Below are 20,791 nucleotides of genomic sequence, written 5' to 3'. Positions count from 1 at the left end.
AAATTACTGAAGCCACTATTCAAAATGAGTTTCAATTTTTTTTTTAACGGCTTGATTATTGCAAGATTAGAGTATATGGCTATTCATGCAACTCTGTCCATTCAGTCTAAAATGGAATTAATCAACTCAAAAGCAAAGCAAATCAATGTCCCTATTTCTTGCCATTCTCTGAATGGTTCCACGTGGCCTGTGGTAAGCATGCCAGTATTGTGTTAGTGTTTTTAGTATTCTCCCAATAAACCCTGCAAAATAGACTATGTAATCTTGAATATAACTTCAATTAGTTATTGACAAGTTTTAGTATCGTGGGACTCAAAAAGAAATTGAAAAGGTCAACACGTGTAGCTGGATTTCTATAACAAGCAGCTCTTTCTAATCTGCTGCAAACTAGCTGTTTCAATAGTACTTCCCTTATTGGACTAGTGAGCACTGTAGTAATGATGTAGATTGTCCTCAGAAAATGGTAAAAAGTTGTTGACGAGTTATTCTGTTATTAGTTTTTCTTCACTTGTGTTTTTTTGTATTTCATTATTTTTTGGCATTTTCACAAATGAAAAGAAACAATCAAAGACAGGTTCCAGTACTGATATGGGGCTTGATGGTGCTCACATATTACAACAGGTAAGACGCTTCATAAGCAATGCCATGTGCCCATTACAGCCATCCCATCAAGACTTTCAGGCTGTGCAGATGTTGCTTATTTTGTGTTGATAGCAACAGGTTTACGGAATCCTGGCAATATGTGGGCTGCTTCTTCAATTCCCTCACAGGGAGATTGGTCAGTTGAGGAGCTTGACTCCATAATTCATGCCCCATGGCAAAGATCCACAGTCGCATGCAGCCACATGGATGTTGACTGTATCATTATAAAGCAGAGCCTTTGGTTTCTAGAAGGAGGAGATACCAGCATTGTTCTAGATTTATCTGTCCTTATAGTTTCTAAAAATAGAGCCAGAGGCCTCTAGCTTTGTAAAGTTTCAGCCACGTTAGCTATGGAAAGAGGAATATCTCCAGTTGTTCAAACTAAATTTTGGTTCATAATCTGCCCTGCGCTGAGACGTCTCTTGACCAAACTTTGACAACAGGACCACCTTTGAATCCTTCGGCAGAACCCACAGTAAGCACGAATAAGTCCCCAGAGACTTGTATTGAATCCACCTCTAAGGTGTATTTCTCCCATTGTTCCACCTTTCCTTTTCTAGGTGTTTCAAACTACACCTTTTTACATTGTGTTTTATAGTATAACAAAGCGTTTTTTTCTCTCATTATCTATATCAAGACCACAATTATGGTTGAGTCCCTATAGTTCTGACCAACAAGTGCAAATGTTCCTAACTCTGGCTTCACTAGTTTATGTTGTTACTTCGAAACCCTGTATCCTCTACATAAGGAAATAGTCTATCAGCAGATCTCTTTGGCACTCCTCAGCCCTGTCACATCTTTTCTCAGGATGTCCCTTATAATCCTTTTAACCAGGGTTGACAAAAGTGAGGAGGATTAAATTTGTAGTTGTATTCCTCTTTTGAGCGCTGCATGGACAGTGCAATTATTAGACTAGGACTGTTCTCGGTCAAGCAAGAGATCTTAGTAAGCTCACGTCCATCCAAGCAACAAGTATATTTAAGTTGTCAGTACCAGTGCGAGATGACATCTTGTAAATTGTAGAATCCACATAAATCCATGTTCGTAAGAGTACTGCGAGGCTCTCAGGCAGTTGGGGAGAGAGTTTACTCAAAGGTTGACCGGTTGCCATGAGCTGGTCATGAATTTATTGTGCTCACACCTGTGACCAGATCTTGTTGTGAGAGGGTCTGTTTGGGGGGAGACACCCTACATGTTGTACCTGAAGGCTCAGTGCCCTAAATCCCAAAAGTGATGGCAAGATTTTATTGGTTGACAGTATGTCAACCAATTTAAAACAGTTGCAGTAATGGCAAAGAACTGATCAGTCCTTATTCCTAAGTCTGTGCCAAAATCACTGTAATGTTATTCGGAACAAATATGGCTGGCACTACCATAGCTTTCAAATGCTGTCGATCTTCTATGCAAAGCTTATTAGTTAAAAAGCCAGATAATTTGACACTGGGCTCTAAAAAAAAAAAAAAAAAAAAAAAAAAAAAAGTAGATGAATTTCATTTTAACATTATGTGATGTGTGATTGAGTTGTATTATGATTCTCAATTTATTGGGTTTGTTGTTTACTTCAAAATAAATATCCATAACGTGTAACAATTTAGCAACTCTCTAAAAATGTTGTGTTGTATATATTACAAGACTTGTGAGGGCCACAGCATGCCATTGGTGCTCTACATAAAAAAAAGAAGTCGAATTTGCAGTTTTTACGTGTTTTTTTATTTATTTTTACACAAAAGTGCAAATCGAAAGCAGAGGATTTTTCCTGTCTGCACTTAATTTTTAAAATACAACAGGCAGAACATTGATCCACTTTTAAATATTCGCATGCATTCAATCAAGAACAGACTGTCCAGTAGCTATGTATAGTGGCACCATGTGTATTTTATTAAAAAGAAACTATGGAGATTTTGCATTGAAGATTAAATCACTTCAGGTGTGCTAGTACTCTGGTGGTGTTTTTTCAGGTGAGTGACTTTTATTGTATATGACTGCTAAAAACCGTGTAGACACTAAAGTATAAGTGTACATTTCTCATCTTAATAAATGTGGAACTACGGCAGTTGCACCTTCTTTATTTTAGTTATAAAAAATGTGGAAGAATACATAGAAAAGGAGAAAAAGTAAATATGGATAATTACTGGTAGAAATGTAACAAAATATGTAAAAGCTGCACGTATATCCATAAATGTATAAAAAAAATTCACTAAAATGATCAGTAAAAACACCCAGGCTAAAATCTTCGAAAGATTATCCATCAATAAGAAGCAATTTATGAAGAGCAAATACTTCACTGTCTGCAGAGCATGCCATACCCCTTCCAGCCTATTCTAGTTCACACAAGTGGGAAATAGGTGTTATTCACGTTCGGCAAAATTAATAGCCACTCGATAATGCATCAGTGATCCTTTCCTTTCTAGCCTGATACAAACAGCAGTGGTAGTATTCACGTGCCAAATGCAGTGTAACGATTTTGCCTGGGTGGAGTTGCACCTCTGCAGGCAAGTTTGACACCTCTCTCTAGGAAATCCAATTTTTGCACTTGTACTTACTTATCTCCAGGAACCAAGGCAGGAGAAAACAGCAAAACTTGTCGCTGTTACAAATGACATGGTTAACGAAGACTTCCCCTCCCTTGACAGGCCAAGGTATAAAATAGTGAACACACTCTGGCCTTGTTCAGAATCTGTGAATCCATTGATTGGCCCCACCCTTCTAAAACCATTTTCATTGCCTAAGGGCAGGGTTTAATTTGCACACTTTCCCTGGCCTTGCCTAAGAGATGGGTAGGTAAATAATGTACACTCCGCTGCCTTGCCCAAGGGTAAGGGAGGTCTGTCAACAGTTTACACAAAAGCAACTAACTGACCAGTACTGTTACCCAAAACTCGCTGCATCTTGCAGTGCTGCTGTCCCTGTTGTAGTTTGCCAGCGTGGCAACAAGGCAGGTGTCAGCAATCCAACCTCTCCCTTCATCCGCCTTGTTCTGGCTGAAGAAGGGACATAATAACTAAGGGCTGTCTGTTTGCCCTGACTGCAGATGTAACTGGGAAACGGGGCAGTTGTTAGCTACCCCAGGCGGTCGCTTTAACTTAGCACCTCTTGGCCACGGAAATGTCAGTGTTGGTTGGGACAAAAATACACTGTCCTCTCGTGAGAAAGATGGTGTGTGTGTGGGGGGGGGGGGGGGTGAAGTACCCCTTGCCATTGTACAGCCTGCAGTGGGAGGGATTTCAAAACCACGTACCCCAACATTCATGTTTTTTGTGACAGTTAAAAATAATGTAGAATAAGATGGGAAGCAAAGAACATTCTCCAACTGTGGGCAAAGCTAGGGAAGTCAAAATGCCCTTTCATCCAACATTTATTTTTGTTTATCTTGTTGATATTCATGAACAATATGGGAGAATTAAAAATAACTAAACTTTCCCCCCACCTCCTCGGCAAACTGGGGATGTGGGTGGCAAAACTACACCCTTAAGGTTCCCCACCATTCCTAAGGGCAGAGGGGTTTGAATATTAGCCCCTCCACCGTGACCAAAGGCTGGGTGTACGTTTGTCCACCCAGCTTGCCCAGGGGCGATGGGATGCTGAAATGTAGGCCCCCAAGGCAGAGAATGTGTGTCAGGCTGCTCTCTGTGTGTGTTTGCCAATAGGGCCAATTTGAGTTGGCACACATCTGCTTTACATCAAAAGCATTTACATTTTTGTGATGTCAAGAAGAGCTGTTTTCGTTCATATCTGTCCGCTGCCCGGTGTGCAAATTATCTGAATTGGATAACCTGGCTTTTTATTCCCCAATTCCAGTCTTTGAGCAAGGTGGATGGAGACAGCATTCTACCCAATCGCTGGACAGCACATAGGATGGTCAAGGGCCGCAGGCACCAGAGAGGTATCACCATTCCCAGGTCTCCTTTCCCCACCAAAAATGATTCACGGAGGGCTAGGACAGACAACATCTGCTGAAGCATCCTGTTTGCAGTAGCAAACAGGCTGTATCGTAAACCTCATGCCACACATTATAATAGACATACATCTTAAAAAAACAATAACATCCTTTGAAAAAAGGTGAGTTAAGGTTAACTTTGACATAACAGTGGCAACAGTTCAAATCTTAAATGTAGTACCTTAATTCCCAGCCAAAGCAGGTCTTTGCTGAAATACACCCTGGGCGAAACAAAATGTGGTGCCCCCTCCCACCCCCCGGTCATCTTTAATTGTCAGTGTTTTGGGAAAATTGGGAGGGGGGGGGAAGGTGAGGAGAGAGAAGAAAAAGAAGAAAAACAGACTTAAGAACAGCGTTTACTACACTTTTAGAACCAGGCTGGATGGAGACTGCTTCAGACTACTCCCACGGCTTTCTGAAGGTTGGCACGTGGGTGCGGGCCTAGCTCACCCATGTTAAAGGACGGCTTTGCACCCAACCCATCTGTCCTCACTCAGAAATAACTCCCTCTCCGGGCACCACTTTGGGGAATAAGATTTAAATAAATAGTAGCCATTTGCACCTGCTTTCATCTAGTTCAACTAAAAATCCTGCATAGATCTTATTTCTACAGGACCCTCCTCCATAAAATAGGACAGGCCACTACTGGGCTGTGTCCTAGAGGCTGCGGCCAGGGGCAAAGAAATGCCTTTGTAATGCTATTAAAGTGTCTTTGATAATGAGATAATTTATGATGTTTTTCTCTGGCAGCAGCACAAGAGGACAGTCTTTAAGGTACATGGATTTTTAGGTCTGGCTTGTTAGTGCGTTCATCAGCTGACCTTTTGGCTTTGACAGTGCATGTTTTGTCTTGAGTCAAGCTATTATTATTTTAGGAGGGTGAGATTCAGGACTTCAGTGTCAACTTTATTTTGTTTGCAGGAAACTATGGAGTAAAATGTTTACAAGGCATCGAATTCTACTTATCATGAGTGATTTCTGTTTAAACAGGCTCCCCACCAGTATGGTAGCATCCTCCTTAATAACTTGTGAGGGAATACATCTTATCAAGTGACAATGGATATTTTGTGCTCATAGTGGAAAAGGGAAACACTCCTGCATGTGGGGGGAGAGGGGGTGTTTCTCCCTTCTATCATTTTGCTATCTCTCTCTTAGACACCAAGAAGCCAAGACCAAATAGAGTGGGTGCTGAATTGCCACCCATCTCATCCATGATACCCAGCATTTCTTGGGATCTCTACACTGTTTTTCCAGATACACATCCTTGTGGAATTCTCTTTTGTCCTGAGAGCTCACTGGAAATCTCAGAGACTCTGCTCAGGACATGTCCAGTGAATCCCCAGAATGTGCATTCCTTTGAGACACTAGTGCCTGCTTCCAACTCTCCAATGCTTAAACATTGGGGGATGATACACTTTACAGGGGTTGGTCAGGGGTATTGATTTTAAACGTGGTATACCTGTTAACTGGCCCTCACTGGTCACTTACTGTTCACTCAACTGGATGAGAACTGCCCTTCAGGGCAGGTTTTATTGTATTCATCTGAACTTCAGAGGAAGAGGAGGTGACTTTTCTTGACCAGGAGGCCAGGACTTGGAAGTTACTCTCTCTACTGAGCCTCATATGTTAAGAAACCTTATTACTAAGCCCTCAAATGCAAGATGTGCTCCTCTGCTTTCCTTTTCCAATGAGCAGAGGAGACTTCCTGACCAGGAGGAGGGGAGCAAGACCCAGCTCACTGGAATCTGGCATGAGACCTTGCAGTCATCTGGCTGTGACCAAATCTGAAGATATCTGCTTCAATTGAGAGTCACGGATACGCACTGACCATTGAAAGATTGCACCTTCTGATGAGCCTGCACTGCCCCTTCACCTGCCTTCTGTTGTGGCAGACTGTATCCTTTTTTCAACCCGAGGAGGCAGGGAGGACGCCCTGATTCCAGTGCCTTATGACCCATTCATCTGCTATCTACAGTTCTGAGAAAGTGTGATGTCAAGGTGTGGTAGGATACCAATCCTAATGTTCTCAGTTTGCTGTTGGAAAAGTGTGTGTGCACTAGGTACTATAAAGTGGTAATAGGTAGCGAAAAAATTTAAAACCTACTACTTACCTATATCTCCTTTGGAATGTCCACCATGAGCATTAAGTTAATTTCCCTGTTGCAATTTTGATGGCTAGTTGAGCTTTTCCCTTTTGGAAGTATACTCCATTGGTCACTCCATAAGCCACCTACTCCTGCGTCATGGAGACCCATTACTTACATTATAGAAATGTGATTTGGCCAGTTTCCTCATTCCTTGCTAAAATGTCATTGTTTGTAGTTGGGAATCCAAGTTCATTTTGGATACGAAACGCTTTGTGTTCTAGGTGTTATTGCTGTTCTGTTAGAACAAAAGGGTCAAGGGAGAAATTAAGACAAGAGTCAGACAGGTCTGATCTCGGGATTGTAATTCACAAAAGCAAGATTTGCAGTTGCTTGAGGACCCAGTAAGAAAATCTGCTAGTTCTGCTTTTCGGAGTACTTACTTTGGGGTTAAGGCTTGCAAGGGGATATGTCTGAGGGCGTGACTACGTAAAATTCATGGGACAAACACAAACCTGTAAATTTGTGGGTTTTTTGCAAGCAAATGTACATGTCTGTTTTCACAAACATTTTACATGATATTTCCCACCATGGAGTACACACAAAACTGCTGTTGAAAAAGTCAAATGCAAGGATGTTTGCAGGGAATGGAACATGCTCATATCTTATGGTTGTGTAAGATACTTAAGCATTTAAACCTCAAACTTACTAGTTTAAAGCATAGTATATCTTTGACTGTGAATCAGTACTGTGATCTGCTATCTTGAGGAACATGATCGCTCATGGCTAATGGAAGTGCATTCTTGTAATCTTCAATTTCACTAATTAAGTTGGTTTAGTTTGCGTGCACAGAAATTAGGCTCAAGACCCTTATTCACCTGAAGTTTAACTAAAATTGAAAATGAACTGGCACACTGTCGTGAATTACTATTTTTTCGCTTCAATCAATCTGTAGTTTTATTTTGGTTAAAATAACCATAAAGCCACACACACAAAACAAACTTAGAACAACACAAACCAATCAAATCTTAGGTTAATACAAATAGTTCTTATTCTAATAGCTGTGGTTCAAAGTGTGTACGTTTTTCTCTCTTTAGGAATGGTAGAAGAAATATCTTAGGGCAACACTTATACATATAGGAACACAGAAAATGTAGAACAAAAGTGCTCAGTGAAAGGAGTCCGGGCCTAATGGAAAAGAGAGTTGTTATTTTTAGGTTTGAAAAGACCTATTGTGTGCTTACGTGGGCTAATAATCTGCCCATGGCTTGCCATTGGTTGGGTTTATTGTTACTCATTTGCTTGCTTTTTATACGTTGGCCTTTCCGTGTTGCAGATTGTCAATCTAGTGTTTGCCCCTCTCCTGCAGCATAGCCTCTTTAACATCTCTCTCTCTGGCTGGCTTTTATACTTTACTTTGCTGACTTATAGGGTACAACTGTTTTATAAAAGACTCCATGTAAGTGCATGTATTTTCCTGCTGTCTCCCTCATTTACACCTCTTGTGCAGGAAGGAATACCTTCCTGCAGAAAAATAGCACTTGGAGGCTTTTTCCTCTTTTTAAATGTGCTGCAGAATGTAGCACACTTAGAGCGAACATCCAGGAGAAATAAAGATATTACTTCTTATTGCACCTCGGCAGGGAATGCGTAGCTTTTTGACTCATTTGCAGGTTTTCCAGTCTTGGTAAATCTCGAAATGTGCCAAACTTCAAGGGTGGATGCATGGGAAAACCCACGCACCACCAATGGAATGCCTTCCCAGAGCAGAGTAATAAAGGCAGCGACTTGCACTGCCTTGCATTACTCCAGATATACTAAACAATGTAAGGTCATGGATGGTGGCCTTGTGGTGCTTAATAATCTGGCTTATGTATTGCGTTGCTCTTTTCACAAATGCGTGATGCAATAGAATGATACATTTGGCCTTTAGTTGTACATAGTGGACCACTGTATACCGTGGTAGCGTTGTGGTATACCGCAGTACATGCTGATGACAATGTAGTGTATGATTGGCGAATGGCTGCTGTGAGAAATTGGGTTGTTGGTTGACTGGAGTGTGAGACCTGATAAAGCAGCAACTGCAGTTCTTGTCAGGGTAAGGCACAAGCAAACCCCAAATTAACATGTGCCCACCCTGTTGTAGCTTGGCTCAAAGCAGTCCGGCTTAACTTGAAGGCAATGTGTAAAGTATTTTTGCAACACTTCAAACAATTTAACAGTGACAACACCACACAAAAAGGATCCCACACTATGTTAGAAAACTAGAATTTAGTTTAAAAAATAAAATAAGACCAAAACGACGACAATGCAATAAGTAGAACTTGAGTTATGAATTTGTAAAGAATAAACTGTAAAGTAGTACTTAGAAGCCAAAAGCACCAATCGGGGATATCTGGTTGTGCCAGACTTGGACAGAGTCAGAAGTTCTGGCTGACCATGATGGAGCATGGGCTGGCTGCAGAGGCCACGTTAGACCAGCTGAAGCAAAGTACCTTAAACCCTTGTTGCGGAGCTTTGTGTTGGTTCTGAACCATGCCATCTAGGAGATGCATTGATTTTTATTTATTTTTCCTCCCCACGCAGTCGAGGAGATGTGTTGAGGTTCCGCACGCAGAAATGGTGATGCGTCAGTGCCGAGATGCTGCTGAGTTCAGATGCAGGTTCTGGCTGCATCGACATCGAGGCAGCGCTTTGATTCCGATGGGTGCAGAGGCTGCGATCCAGTGTGTTATCGTCAAGGCTGTTGTGGACAGGGATGCGGGCCTTGTGCCAAAGAAAGCGCCGCAGTGTCAGTTCCATGTGTTGATTTTGCCCATGTAACAGCAGCGGTGCATCAATTCTGCACACGCAGCAGAGGATGCATCAGGTCTGCTGGAGCAAAGACCTTGGGTCCAATTCCAAGGGTCCAGGACTCAGGTTGCATCACTTGGGAGGACAGACTCACAGATGGCAGACTCCAGGTGCAGGAGCAGGGTGGTTGGAAGTCTTCAATTACCCTGAGACTTCAAATCAGGAGGGCAGCTGACTAGCCCTTGGAGTCACTCTGGGCTCTGGGCTGGAGAGGTGGAGGTCCAGTCCTTCTCACTCCCAGGCAAGAGGGCAGCAGGCACAGGTCAGCACAGCAAAGCAGGAGTCCAGCAAACAGGTGTCCATCAAAGTGGTAGGCCTTCACCAGCACAACAGTTTTTCTTCCTGGCAGAGTATCCACAGGTTCAGAAGTGTACTGAAGTTCTGGTGTTAGAGGTATAGTACTTCTACCCAATTGGGTCTTTGAAGTGAGCGAGTCTTCAAAGACATGCCTTTGAAGTGCGTGGAGTCCCTGCCCTGGCTCCATAGTCTCTACAGTGGTTTATGCCGTCGTTTGTGTGTGGACAGAACACAGCCTATTCAGATGTAAATGAGGCTGTGCCCAGCTACTTCCTTCTGTCCTGCCCAGGATGGCCCATCAGACCTAAGCTTCCATTGTATCTGTCTGTCTAGGAGGAATACCTAAAGCCCAGCTGTCACTCCACCCCAGACATGTGTTCAGGGACAAGCAGTAGGCACCAAATGGCTAAAGTACGAAAATGACAACTTTCTAAAAGTGACGTGTTCAGAATTGCAATTTAACATCCAACTTCACCTAAGTTGTGATTTTTAAATTGTGATTCGAGAGATACCAAACTTGAAAACTCAGTTTATTACAGATTGTGAATTACACTTATAAAATGTAATAGGTAATCCCAATGTTAAACTATGGTAGAGATAGGCCTGGCAGTAGTGAAAAACAAATGAAAGAGGTTGTCACTACCAGGAAATGTAAAAATTAAAGGACATGTCCAACTTTTTAAATACACTGCACCCTGCCCTTGGGGTTATCTAGGGTCTACCTTGGGGGTGGCTTATATGTATTAAAAAAGGAAGATTTGGAGCTGGCAAAGGGTTTACTTTGCCTGGTCAAACTGGCAGTTTAAAACTGCACACACAGGCTCTGCGGTGGTAGGACTGAGACAGATTTACAAGCTTACTTAAATGGGTGGCATAATCATTTCTCAGCATTTAATTGGCAGACCCTGGGCACATGTAGTGCACCCTACTATGAACTTACAAGTAAATTAAATATGCCAATTGGAGATAAGCCAATGTTACCACGTTTTAAGAGAATACCACACCCACTTTAGCACTGGTTAGCAGTGGTAAAGTGTGCAGAATCTTTAGACCAGCAAAAACCAAGTCAGCAAAAACAGGAGACCTAAAGGCAAAAAGTTAGGAGAAACCACCCCAAGGATGCAAGGTTTAACAGCTGCTTTTATTAAAGTGAAAGGCAGCCATGTTGTTTTTGCCTCACTTTAGCTGTGTTCTTGGTTAAGGCTTTGCTATAGTTAAGTGGTAGGTTTTATTGTTGTTCCCTATCTTTTACCACTTTATTAAAGTGGTAACGAGTTCAGAAATGTATGTGCAATGCCTTTTTTTTAAACAAATTTATTTTTTATTTTTCATTCTCCTCAGTAGTGCAGTAATTCCTGGGTAGTTCCGCAGTACTCTAACTTTTTCGTAAATATATAGAAAATATAATTAATTTTCCCTCCCTATTATCACTATAAAGTGGTAATAGGTAGCAAAACAATAGAAAACCTATTACGTACCTATATCGCAGGGCTTAACCCATAACCCAGCCAAAGTGTGGGTAAAACAACATTGCTATCTTTTTGTGGCGATTCATTAAACAGGTGCAAAGTTCTTAATCAAAAATCAGAAAAATTCCTATCTCTGGGAATCCTAACTATAAATACAGAGTAGCTGCTGGTCACTCTGATTAAAGAGCAGAAAGAAACGTGAGCCTTACCACATTGTGATTAGTGTGCATGCTCACCCTACCCTCTCTCAAAAAGTAAGAAATGTCTTTTTTGCAGCAATGCAGGCTTTCTTCCCGTGTGACAGAAAAGAGCAGAGCATGATTGCAGAAACATCTCTTAAGATCTCTGAACACAAGAAACATTGAAAGCAATTCATACACCAGCAGGGAAAATCACAGCCTGCTAAGTCTTGAAAGACGTCCCACAAAGCCCTGCCATTTTCAGAAAAAAGGACGAAACTGTGTTTTACAAAAATAGTAATTTAAATGTTTCCCTGTGTTTAGCATTCAATCATTGCAAGCCTCTGCTATGTGAAAATCTACACTATAATTGGTGCACCTAAAACACATCCTGTCTGGAAAGGTAGCCCACTTACTCATTGATTTGCCTCAGGTTGAAAACAATAGGAGAATTCATAATGTGGGTGACCTGCCACCAAATATCTTTTTCCCCTAAAATGTGGTTAAAGTCCACTTAGAGTCCCTATATTATCATTTTATAGTTGCCCACCTGCCACCACTTAGCCTTCATTCAGACCAGTTCTGTGTTTTGGGACTTCTCTAAATGGATGTGGACTCCTTAACACTATCGGACCTTTCCTATATCTAAAAACTTTCCTGTTTACGTGATCACCCTTGATCGAATCTTGGGCCGATTTTTCGACCCTAAAGGGCACTGGGACCAGCTGTCCAAATCGTAGTGCTTGTGATCTGACCCCCAAAATGTTTTTGTGATTCGCAAAATACCTGATAGGCCTAAGCAACTTTTCCTATGAGCCCCTAGTAAATGGTACTGAGTGTACCCAGGGCCTGTAAGTTAAGTATCACTAGTGGACTGCAGCACTTATTGTGGCACCATTAAAGTGAAAAAGTAAAAACGTTTCTCTAGGTCTCCCACTGCAGCCTAGTCTCATAGCTTTTAAAGTTGTTGCCTTGACTTTGCAAAATCATCCATTTGCTAAATCAATATCCTTCCCTTTTTAATATTGATAAGCCACCCCAAAGTTAGGCAGGCTCTGAGGCAAGTTGCCGGGTATTTCAAAAAGGGAACATGTAGGAGTACAGTTGCACTTATCCTAACAGTGACAGCACACAGTTGTCGTTTTTGAAACGTTCGTAGCCCCACTGCCTAACATGGAGTGGCTTGCCTTTACACTTGGGAAATGCTGACTTCCATTTGCTACTATCAAATGTAGTAATCTGGAGTATCAAAATAATTGTTCAATTGAATCCCACCTATTGCCAGAGTCTAATTTAAAGTAAATATTATTAAACAGTGACAATAGAAAACCACCAATTTTCTTCCAGAGTTTTCAAGTAGCTGTTCATGATAAAAAACAGCTGCTGTCCCTCAAGAGAGGCTGCTGACCGCCTGCAGAGAAGTGTGAATGACTCTCAGAAAAGGTGTGACTTCCGCAGGGCCGGATGACAAGGGAGAGTATGGGCCACAGATGATTAGCCTCTAAAGGGCAAATGAGTCACACTATCTCTGGGCTTTCCTTTTTGTTCAGATAGATAAACTGGTGTCTCTCCTGGGAGGGGAAAACCTGCCCTAGTACCAGTTTTACAGGAGGAGTAGCCCATTAGGCTGGGCACTCTATAGGGGTATGTCCAAGGCTCCACACAGGGAAAGAAGTGTTAGGTCATCTTGGATTTGGGCAGAAAGCGGTACGCTGAGATTGTTTTATGCCAGACCCTCAAGAAGTGATGTATGGGTGGCGGGGTTGACCCATGGGATTGTTGCCCTATTGGCTGGTGGGTCCTCCCAACCCACAAACTAGAATTCAGCATAAAAGTGACACACCAGCACCCAAATGAGTTAACTGCTGGAATGCTCCTGCTGGGCTGCCCCGGAAGGATTGCACCTGCTTCAGCCCAGGATTACATAAAGAGGGCTGAGCCTTCTGTAGAGAAGAATCCAAGGGCTAAACCAACTCCCACCTTGCCAAAAGACTTTAGAGTGACTCCAAGCGCTAGGGGAGTAGCTCCCTTTTAGGCCACAGGAACACAAAAGGCCAAAGACTGCTTTTAAGTCCTGTCCTGCATGCTTCCTCACCACCCAAAAACACCCCAATGCACTGGATGTCCCACTACCACTCCCACCCATCCACCTAATGCCTCTTTCATGTATGCCACACCTCCACCCTGCCCAAATGACCACGTAGCCCTTGACAAAGGCACGGATACCAATGGATAATACTATCACTACGACTCCCACAATGCACTAGTTCATCTAAGTGAATACCTGGAATGCTCACATCCCTTGCATGTATGACTAATGGACTACCCATACCAAGTATACTGTACGACTGAGGACCACTACATGACAATGACAGAAATGCACTGGCGCAGCACAATAGCTACCAAGGCTAAATAGTGCTACAGCACTGTCACTAATCACATTTGCCACTAATCAGATCCAAACCCCAGATATTGACCCACCCTGATTTGGAATGTACGATGGCAGGCTCCATGCACAACATGCACAGACAGGACAGATAACCTCGCAAACTCACATACCCTCCTCCCAGTGGGACACAATGCTGCAATGTCCAGACATGAGCTCTCACAACTACCAAGCTGAATAGACACTAGCTAACAGTGCAGACCATTCATGTGAACTAACAGATTCTACCAGAAGTCATCAACTGAGCCTAAGTTAGTTAACCTGAAGGACACCAACCTAAATGGATTATGGCACACATCTCACAGACCACTATCCAACAACACTGGTATGCTGTGCAGCATCTGTCATTGTCAATGCTGGGAATTATGTCAAGCCACTATATGCATTTGAGAAAGAGATAACCAAACACAGCTCCTATATCTTAACTCTGTCTCTCGCTCTATCCACAGGTAAGCCTGCCACTGTCACCATGGAGAGGACACCAGAGACTGCCAGCCCTCCTCAGGATGAAGGCCCCAGTGAGGATAATACGCCAAGATGTCTAGACTCTGACAACCTACCTGGCCCAACAGGGACAACTGGTCAGTCTATGACTCCCTGCCTCACCTTGCCCACAGCTATCACCCCCAGCACTGTGCCACTACATCACTGCTAACCTTCCGTACACAAACCTGTGTCCCAAGAAGGACTGTTCCAACTATTGTGCCCCACACCGAGTCGACCCCTCACAACCCAGACCAAGAAGGTCCTGCAGACACTGGGAGTGAGCACACCGAGCCTGGGGCACAGGCATCTGGGGGTGTGGGAGGAAAGCTGTGGGCCAGAGGAAGGAGCCCCAAAGGGACTCTACTGACCAGGAAGCCATCTCCCAAATCCTGAGAGGATACCAACAATCCCAGGACAGGGTGGGCCATATCATAACCATGTTGGGGGAGAACCAAAGGCTGCAGAGGGGACTACTATCAGGAGGCCATGTAGCAGTGGCATGCACACAGTGCCACCATGGCCTACATTGCAGGGGTGCTCAGGGACATCAACACCACCCTGTGTACTTCCTCCACCCACCAGCAGGCCCCTTCCACTAGCATCATAACATCTGAGCCATCCACATCTGCTGCAGCTAGTGGAATAGAGGCCCTGCTGGGGGAAGCACAGTCCTCAAACACTCCTCCCTCTGTAGCTGAAGACACGTGGTCGTCCACCCAGACATCCGGCTGGAGCAGATGCCAAGACCCAACCCACTGCCAGGAAGTGAGCCTCACCTCTTTTGCCTCCCTTGTGTGCCACTGAGACACCCTGTTGACTGTTCAGTGACACACCTCCAGCTTCCCATTGGCACGTGCAAACTGGACCTGTGAAACCAACTGCTGTATCACCTACTCTGATGATTTCAACTACCATGACCCCACTCATTACCTGTTGGACAACGTATGCACCGTATTAGTTTTTATATTTTATATATGCACAATTAACACAAATGGAACAAAGCTACTGTATATGTGTCTTCATTACAATATCAACAAATGTCATGAATCCTGTTACAGGACTGGTTATGCCCCCCTACATCCAACAGGCAGTGGAATGGACAGCAGACGGAGCCATCCTCCGCAGGACACACAATACAACAGATATGTCCCAGGATAGATGTAAGACAGTCAAATAATCCAGGCCCACACAGGAGTACAGTCAGTATTCCAACCTGCAAAATGGCAATAACAGAGTACCATCCGGTTGAAGTTGTGGAGCCACACAAAGCATTTACGCAGTAGGTAGGTGTCGGACCCAGTGTAGGATACCTCCTAAGCAGGGGCCTCCAGAGATTACATATACATCACCAGTCACAGTATATACATCTAAACTCTCCTTAGCTGTCATCTGTCAGGAACAACCCTCAATTCTAAAAGTAATCTAGCAATGGCTAATGACTGTGAATGCCTCAAGCCATAGGTAGCTGAGGCACATATTCCACTACCACAGGCAGTGGGTGGACTGCCACGAGAACAGGAGATTGGAGCTCATGTACCTCAATACTGGTCTGTACATTGGGACTGTGTATCTTGGTAACCTCTGTGAGGTCCAGGCACCTGAATCTGGCCTTCAGGAGGCCAAATGTTCTTTCGATTACACGCCTCTTCCTCCCTTGGGGCCTCATTGAAAGTAAGTTCCCTATCTGTTCGCAGGGTACGTCACTGGTGTCAACAGCCAGGGAAGGTTAGGATAGCTGGAGTTGTGTGTGTGTATCGATATAGGACCAGCGTAATGACCGGTACAGCGACAGGTTAGATTGTGATAACAGGTGCCAGCTACACCTACATATGCATACATATCAAGGAGCCAGGCGCTCTCTCTGTGTAGGCGTCCCATCATGTGTGGGACATTGCTGTTCCTCATAATAAAGGAGACCTGCACAGATCCAGGATACTTGGCTGTGGCCTGTGAGATGTACTGGTGTGCCAGACACACCACCTGAACATTTATAGAGTGGAAATTCTTCCTGTTATACGCCTGTTCATTGACACTGGGCAATATGTGTGCTATCAGTGGCCCCTATCACATGAGGAATGTGACCTTTATCATAAAAGCCAGACTTCACATGGACCAGATCTGCACTTTCGGGGTACTGGATGTAGGTGTCCAGGTGTTTCTCAAATGCACACAGTACATCGTTCAAGAGAAGACTGACAGTGGGCTGTGACATCCCTGCTGACAGGCCCACTGTATTCTTGAAGGAGCCCGTGGCTAGGAAGTGTAGCATTGGCAGGACCTGTACTGTGGGAGGGATGCAATAGGGATTGCGTATTGCTGGTAAGCGATCCGGGTCCAACTGTGTACAATGATCCATAATGGTCTGACGATTCAGACGATAGGTTAGGATGATCTGTCCCTCCTCCATGGTTGCAAGTTCAACTAGTGGACAATACACTGGTTGTTGTCTCAATCTCCTCATGCCAAGATATCTGGGATAGAGAGGAAATAATGTACTTTATGAATTGCACTTCACACATGTATGCAGGACATCTCAAAATAGCACACACCTAATGTTGTAGGACATGCGTTGCACTCCTGACATATACTATAATTTGTGTGCAGAAGCACTTTGGACACCAGCCTTGCTGCACAGTGCTGAACCTGTAAGTCGTATAGGACAGATCTCACGTGTAGTGTACCATAAGTGGCAGACTGGGCTGTCCTGCACTGATCATTACAAAAGTAATGGGATACTTCAATATAGTGCCACCACCTATGTGCCACCGAGTATCCAAGCAAGCTCATCTACAGATATACTGGCACATCACCTCTCTGTGTCATGCATGTCACATGTGTCAGCACCCTATGATGGCACATCATGGGGTTACTCCCCAGTTTGGTCAGAAATGTGTATGGCACACTTACATATCAATACATCAAATGTGCACAAAATGGCAGCCGCCTTTCCTGCAGCACTGGAACGATGGAAATAACCGAAGGCCGCTGGAGTATGTCGTCATGACAGTAGGTGGTCGCAACTGTTGTGCAACTTGTCATTGCTTAACATTGCTGCCTGTGGGGAATTGGGGCCAATGGCGATGACCGCCAGCGGTGACGGTCCTCTACGTGGTGGCTGTGCCCGCCATTTTCTGCAGCTTTGCTCACTTGACTCCTGACTCTGTTGCTAGCAAGACCTCCATGACCTGACCTGCTGTGTACTGTCTCTGGGAGACATCATGCCACGTTCTGCATGTGATAGGGCCCCAGCCTTCACCCCAGAGGAGCTGGAGAAGCTTGTGGACAGGGTCCTACCCCTGTATGGACAGCTATATGGGGCCCCAAGAGGAGCAGGTGAGCCATATGCCACAGTTGTGTGTGATAAGGGTGCGTGTGACTGTGAATGAGGTAAGAGCACCAGTGAGGGAGTATACATGTATGCAGAGGGCATTACGTGAAGGCGTGTGGGCAGACAGGATGGTTATGTGTGGGCACTTGGTGAGTGGGTTCTGTATAGGCCACTCCTGTAGGTACTGAGCCTGTGTACGTGACTCTCTCCTTTTGTTTCTCTTATTCATGCAGGTGAGCGCCCATCAGAAGAAAGGGATCTGGCGTGCCATCGCCAAGGAAGTGTGGACCCTGGGGGTCCATCGCCGGCAGAGCACCCACTGTAGGAAGCGGTTGGAGTACCTGAGACGCTGGGCCCAGAAGACCTCAGAGGCCTAGCTGGGGGATGTGTTCCCAACGAGGGAGGGTTGCCCGTCTGACAGTGACTCCCCCTAATGGCCCGCATTCTGGCAGTGGCCTACCCTGATGTGAATTGGAGTTTGAGGGCAGCACAGCAGCCACAAGGGGGTGAGTACTGACTGTATCCTGGGACTTGATTCGGGTTGTATGGGATTAGCTGTCTCACTGTAGCTCATGTGAAAATGTAGTCAATGCAACATGTATGTAGACGTGGGGGGGAATGGATAGTAAGTACCTTGACTGTCTATTAGTTGTAGAAGTGTAATGGTTTGCTGTCAGTGGAAGTACATCTCCCATATTCATACTTCTCTGTGTCTGCATTATGGAGATGGTCTAATTCCATTGGCACATGCGTGACTCCATCCTTCCTTTACTATGGATGTGAGCTTGTATATCACCTGATCCCTTGTGTATGACCTGCTCCAACCATCAGCATTTGGCCATTTGTTGCTCTAAGGTGTGAGTCAACTCCCATCTGTATAGCACACCTGTTAATGCAACTGTGTGACACAGCTTATATCATTGGGACTATGGTGATGGTCATGTGGATGACTTCAGTTGTGCAGGTTTACTTGGATGTTGATGTAGGTGTGAGGGTTGCCATACAGGGGTGGGTAGTGGTGACATGTTGTGACATGATGTAGGACATGTATTGCAACCTTAAATAGCCTACGTAGGAAGTGTATTGTCACAGATGTGCATGTTTACAAGTGTGTATGTGTGGTATGCGTTAACCATCTCTCTCTCTCCCTATCTCTCTGCCTCCCTCCTCCCCCTCTCTCTGTCTTTCTGTGCATCAGCACCTGCAGGCAAAGAAGGGGCACAGGCACGTGGGGATGCTGCAGACCACGGGACCCGGAATGCCTCTACCAGCAGCAGCGAGGGACCCAGTGGCACGGAGGGTGAGGAGAGTGCCACAAGGGAGACCGGATCAACCACATCATCTTCTGAATCCTCCTCCAGTGGACACTCCCTGCCGGACCCTTCTGAAACCACACCAGCACCATCATTGTCCACCACCGCCCTCCCTGTAGCTCCCCACCCAGTTATCTGTGCAAGCTCACCCAGGAGGGTGGGCGTCTCCGTCACTGCAGGCACCTCTGCCCCAGTCAGCCCTGCTGCCCTCAGTGAGGAAGCTATTGACCTCCTGAGGTCGATCTCTGTGGGTCAGTCGACCATCGTAAATGCCATCCAGGGACTGGCAGCTCAAGTCCAGCAGAGCAGTGCATTCCTGGAGGGCATTCACAGTGCCCTGGCTGGCCTACAGAGATCTTTTCAGGCTCTCGTCTCCATGCTGACGGCAGCCAGTCACCCTTTGTCTACCGCCCCCCTTCCACCTACCGCTTCACAATCCCAAGCCCCTCTTCCTAAACCCAGCCAAAGCACACAAACACAAAAGCATGCATCCACCTTAACAGCCAAGGATAGCACAGACAAACATAAGCACCACAAGACCCACCGCCGGCAGGCACACAAACCACACCCACCTGCAGACACACCAACATCCAGAACCTGCACTGACTCCCTCACCACTTCCTCCTTTACAGACACTACACCAGACACACCTTTAGCCACCACACCAACATTCACTGATCCAGCCACAACTTCTGTCCTACCCACAGTCATCCACCCCAGTCACCACATCCACAGCCACCACAACCACCTTCACCCCTATATGCAGCCACATCTACCATACCTGCAGACACCACCCCAACAGACAGTGACCCATCCAGCATGGCATCTCCCAGCACCTGCTCCCGCCGCCTCCCAACACACCTAAACGCTCGCACTCACCCACCCAACAGACACCCAGCATCCACAAGCATTCGTCGCACGCACCTGCACCCGCAACCAAGACATCCACTCCAACACCTCTTACAACCACTCCCTCTACTTTCACTCCCAAACCTTTTTGCCATGACTGCCCTAACTGTGCCATGACTGTGTCTAAAAAGAATTTCCTCTCGCAGTTTTCATTGTTCCCTACTCTTCTCCCACCCCCATGATACTCCCAAATGGTCTGTGTCCCTCCCCAAGTTCAGCCCTTCCATCTCCAAGTCCTCCCCTATCCCACCTGCTAGTACCCTTCCCGCTCATCCTACCAAGAAGTCAACTCCTCACAAGCACCCCCCCTCCAAAGCCCAGATCTCCCCCAACACCTGAGGTGCCTGCATGCCACCTTGATGCCCCTACCCTGTGGCGGTCATATAGCAGTCAGGAGTCAAGTAGGGACACACAGAGGTGCCATTTGTGCCTTTGGCATTTCGGATTTTGGACTGGCCAAGTGCCTTATATTTGTACATAGTTCCTTATTTATTTACATCCTTTTTATATTTATTATATTTGGGCCAGCCAGTTGTTGGAACCATTGTAACATACTTGTAGTGGCTTTCTTTCCACATGGCTGTTGTGTAATTAGCAGGTTTGGTTTGTGTGTGTGTGACATTTGTGTGTGTGTTGGTTGTGCTAGCTATTGTGTCTGGGCTGTGTGTGTGTGTGCCACTGCCATTTGTGCCGCTGTGAAGGGTGTGTTTTGTGTGTAGTATATGTTTGTGTTTGATACATGCATGTACGTAGATGAATTGTGTATTGTTTGTATTGATATGTGTAATGGTGGTGTTGCATGTCCCTGTGTGGTTGTTGTGTGTGTGTGTGGTGATGGAAATGTAGGA

At 45.0% G+C, this 20,791-nt stretch overlaps 1 protein-coding gene across 4 annotated transcripts in view; it reads left to right on the top strand.

Annotated features, from left to right (window-relative positions):
- Window positions 1-20,791, top strand: part of SLC10A7 (solute carrier family 10 member 7) — a 661,109-nt gene that overhangs the window by 56,399 nt on the left and 583,919 nt on the right. The window contains exon 3 of one of the 4 annotated variants that reach the window (XM_069242620.1): window positions 14,362-14,578. The exons of the other annotated variants lie outside the window; for them this stretch is intronic. Coding sequence (XP_069098721.1) covers window positions 14,362-14,452 — 91 coding nt within the window. The 3' untranslated portion in view covers window positions 14,453-14,578. Of the gene's footprint in view, window positions 1-14,361; window positions 14,579-20,791 lie in introns of those variants that run through there. 4 annotated transcript variants of the gene reach the window in all.

This window comes from Pleurodeles waltl, chromosome 1_2 (assembly GCF_031143425.1).
Source record: "Pleurodeles waltl isolate 20211129_DDA chromosome 1_2, aPleWal1.hap1.20221129, whole genome shotgun sequence".
NCBI lineage: Eukaryota > Metazoa > Chordata > Amphibia > Caudata > Salamandridae > Pleurodeles > Pleurodeles waltl.
The sequence above is the reverse complement of the archived record's forward strand: the minus strand, read 5'-3'. Positions and strand labels throughout refer to the sequence as shown.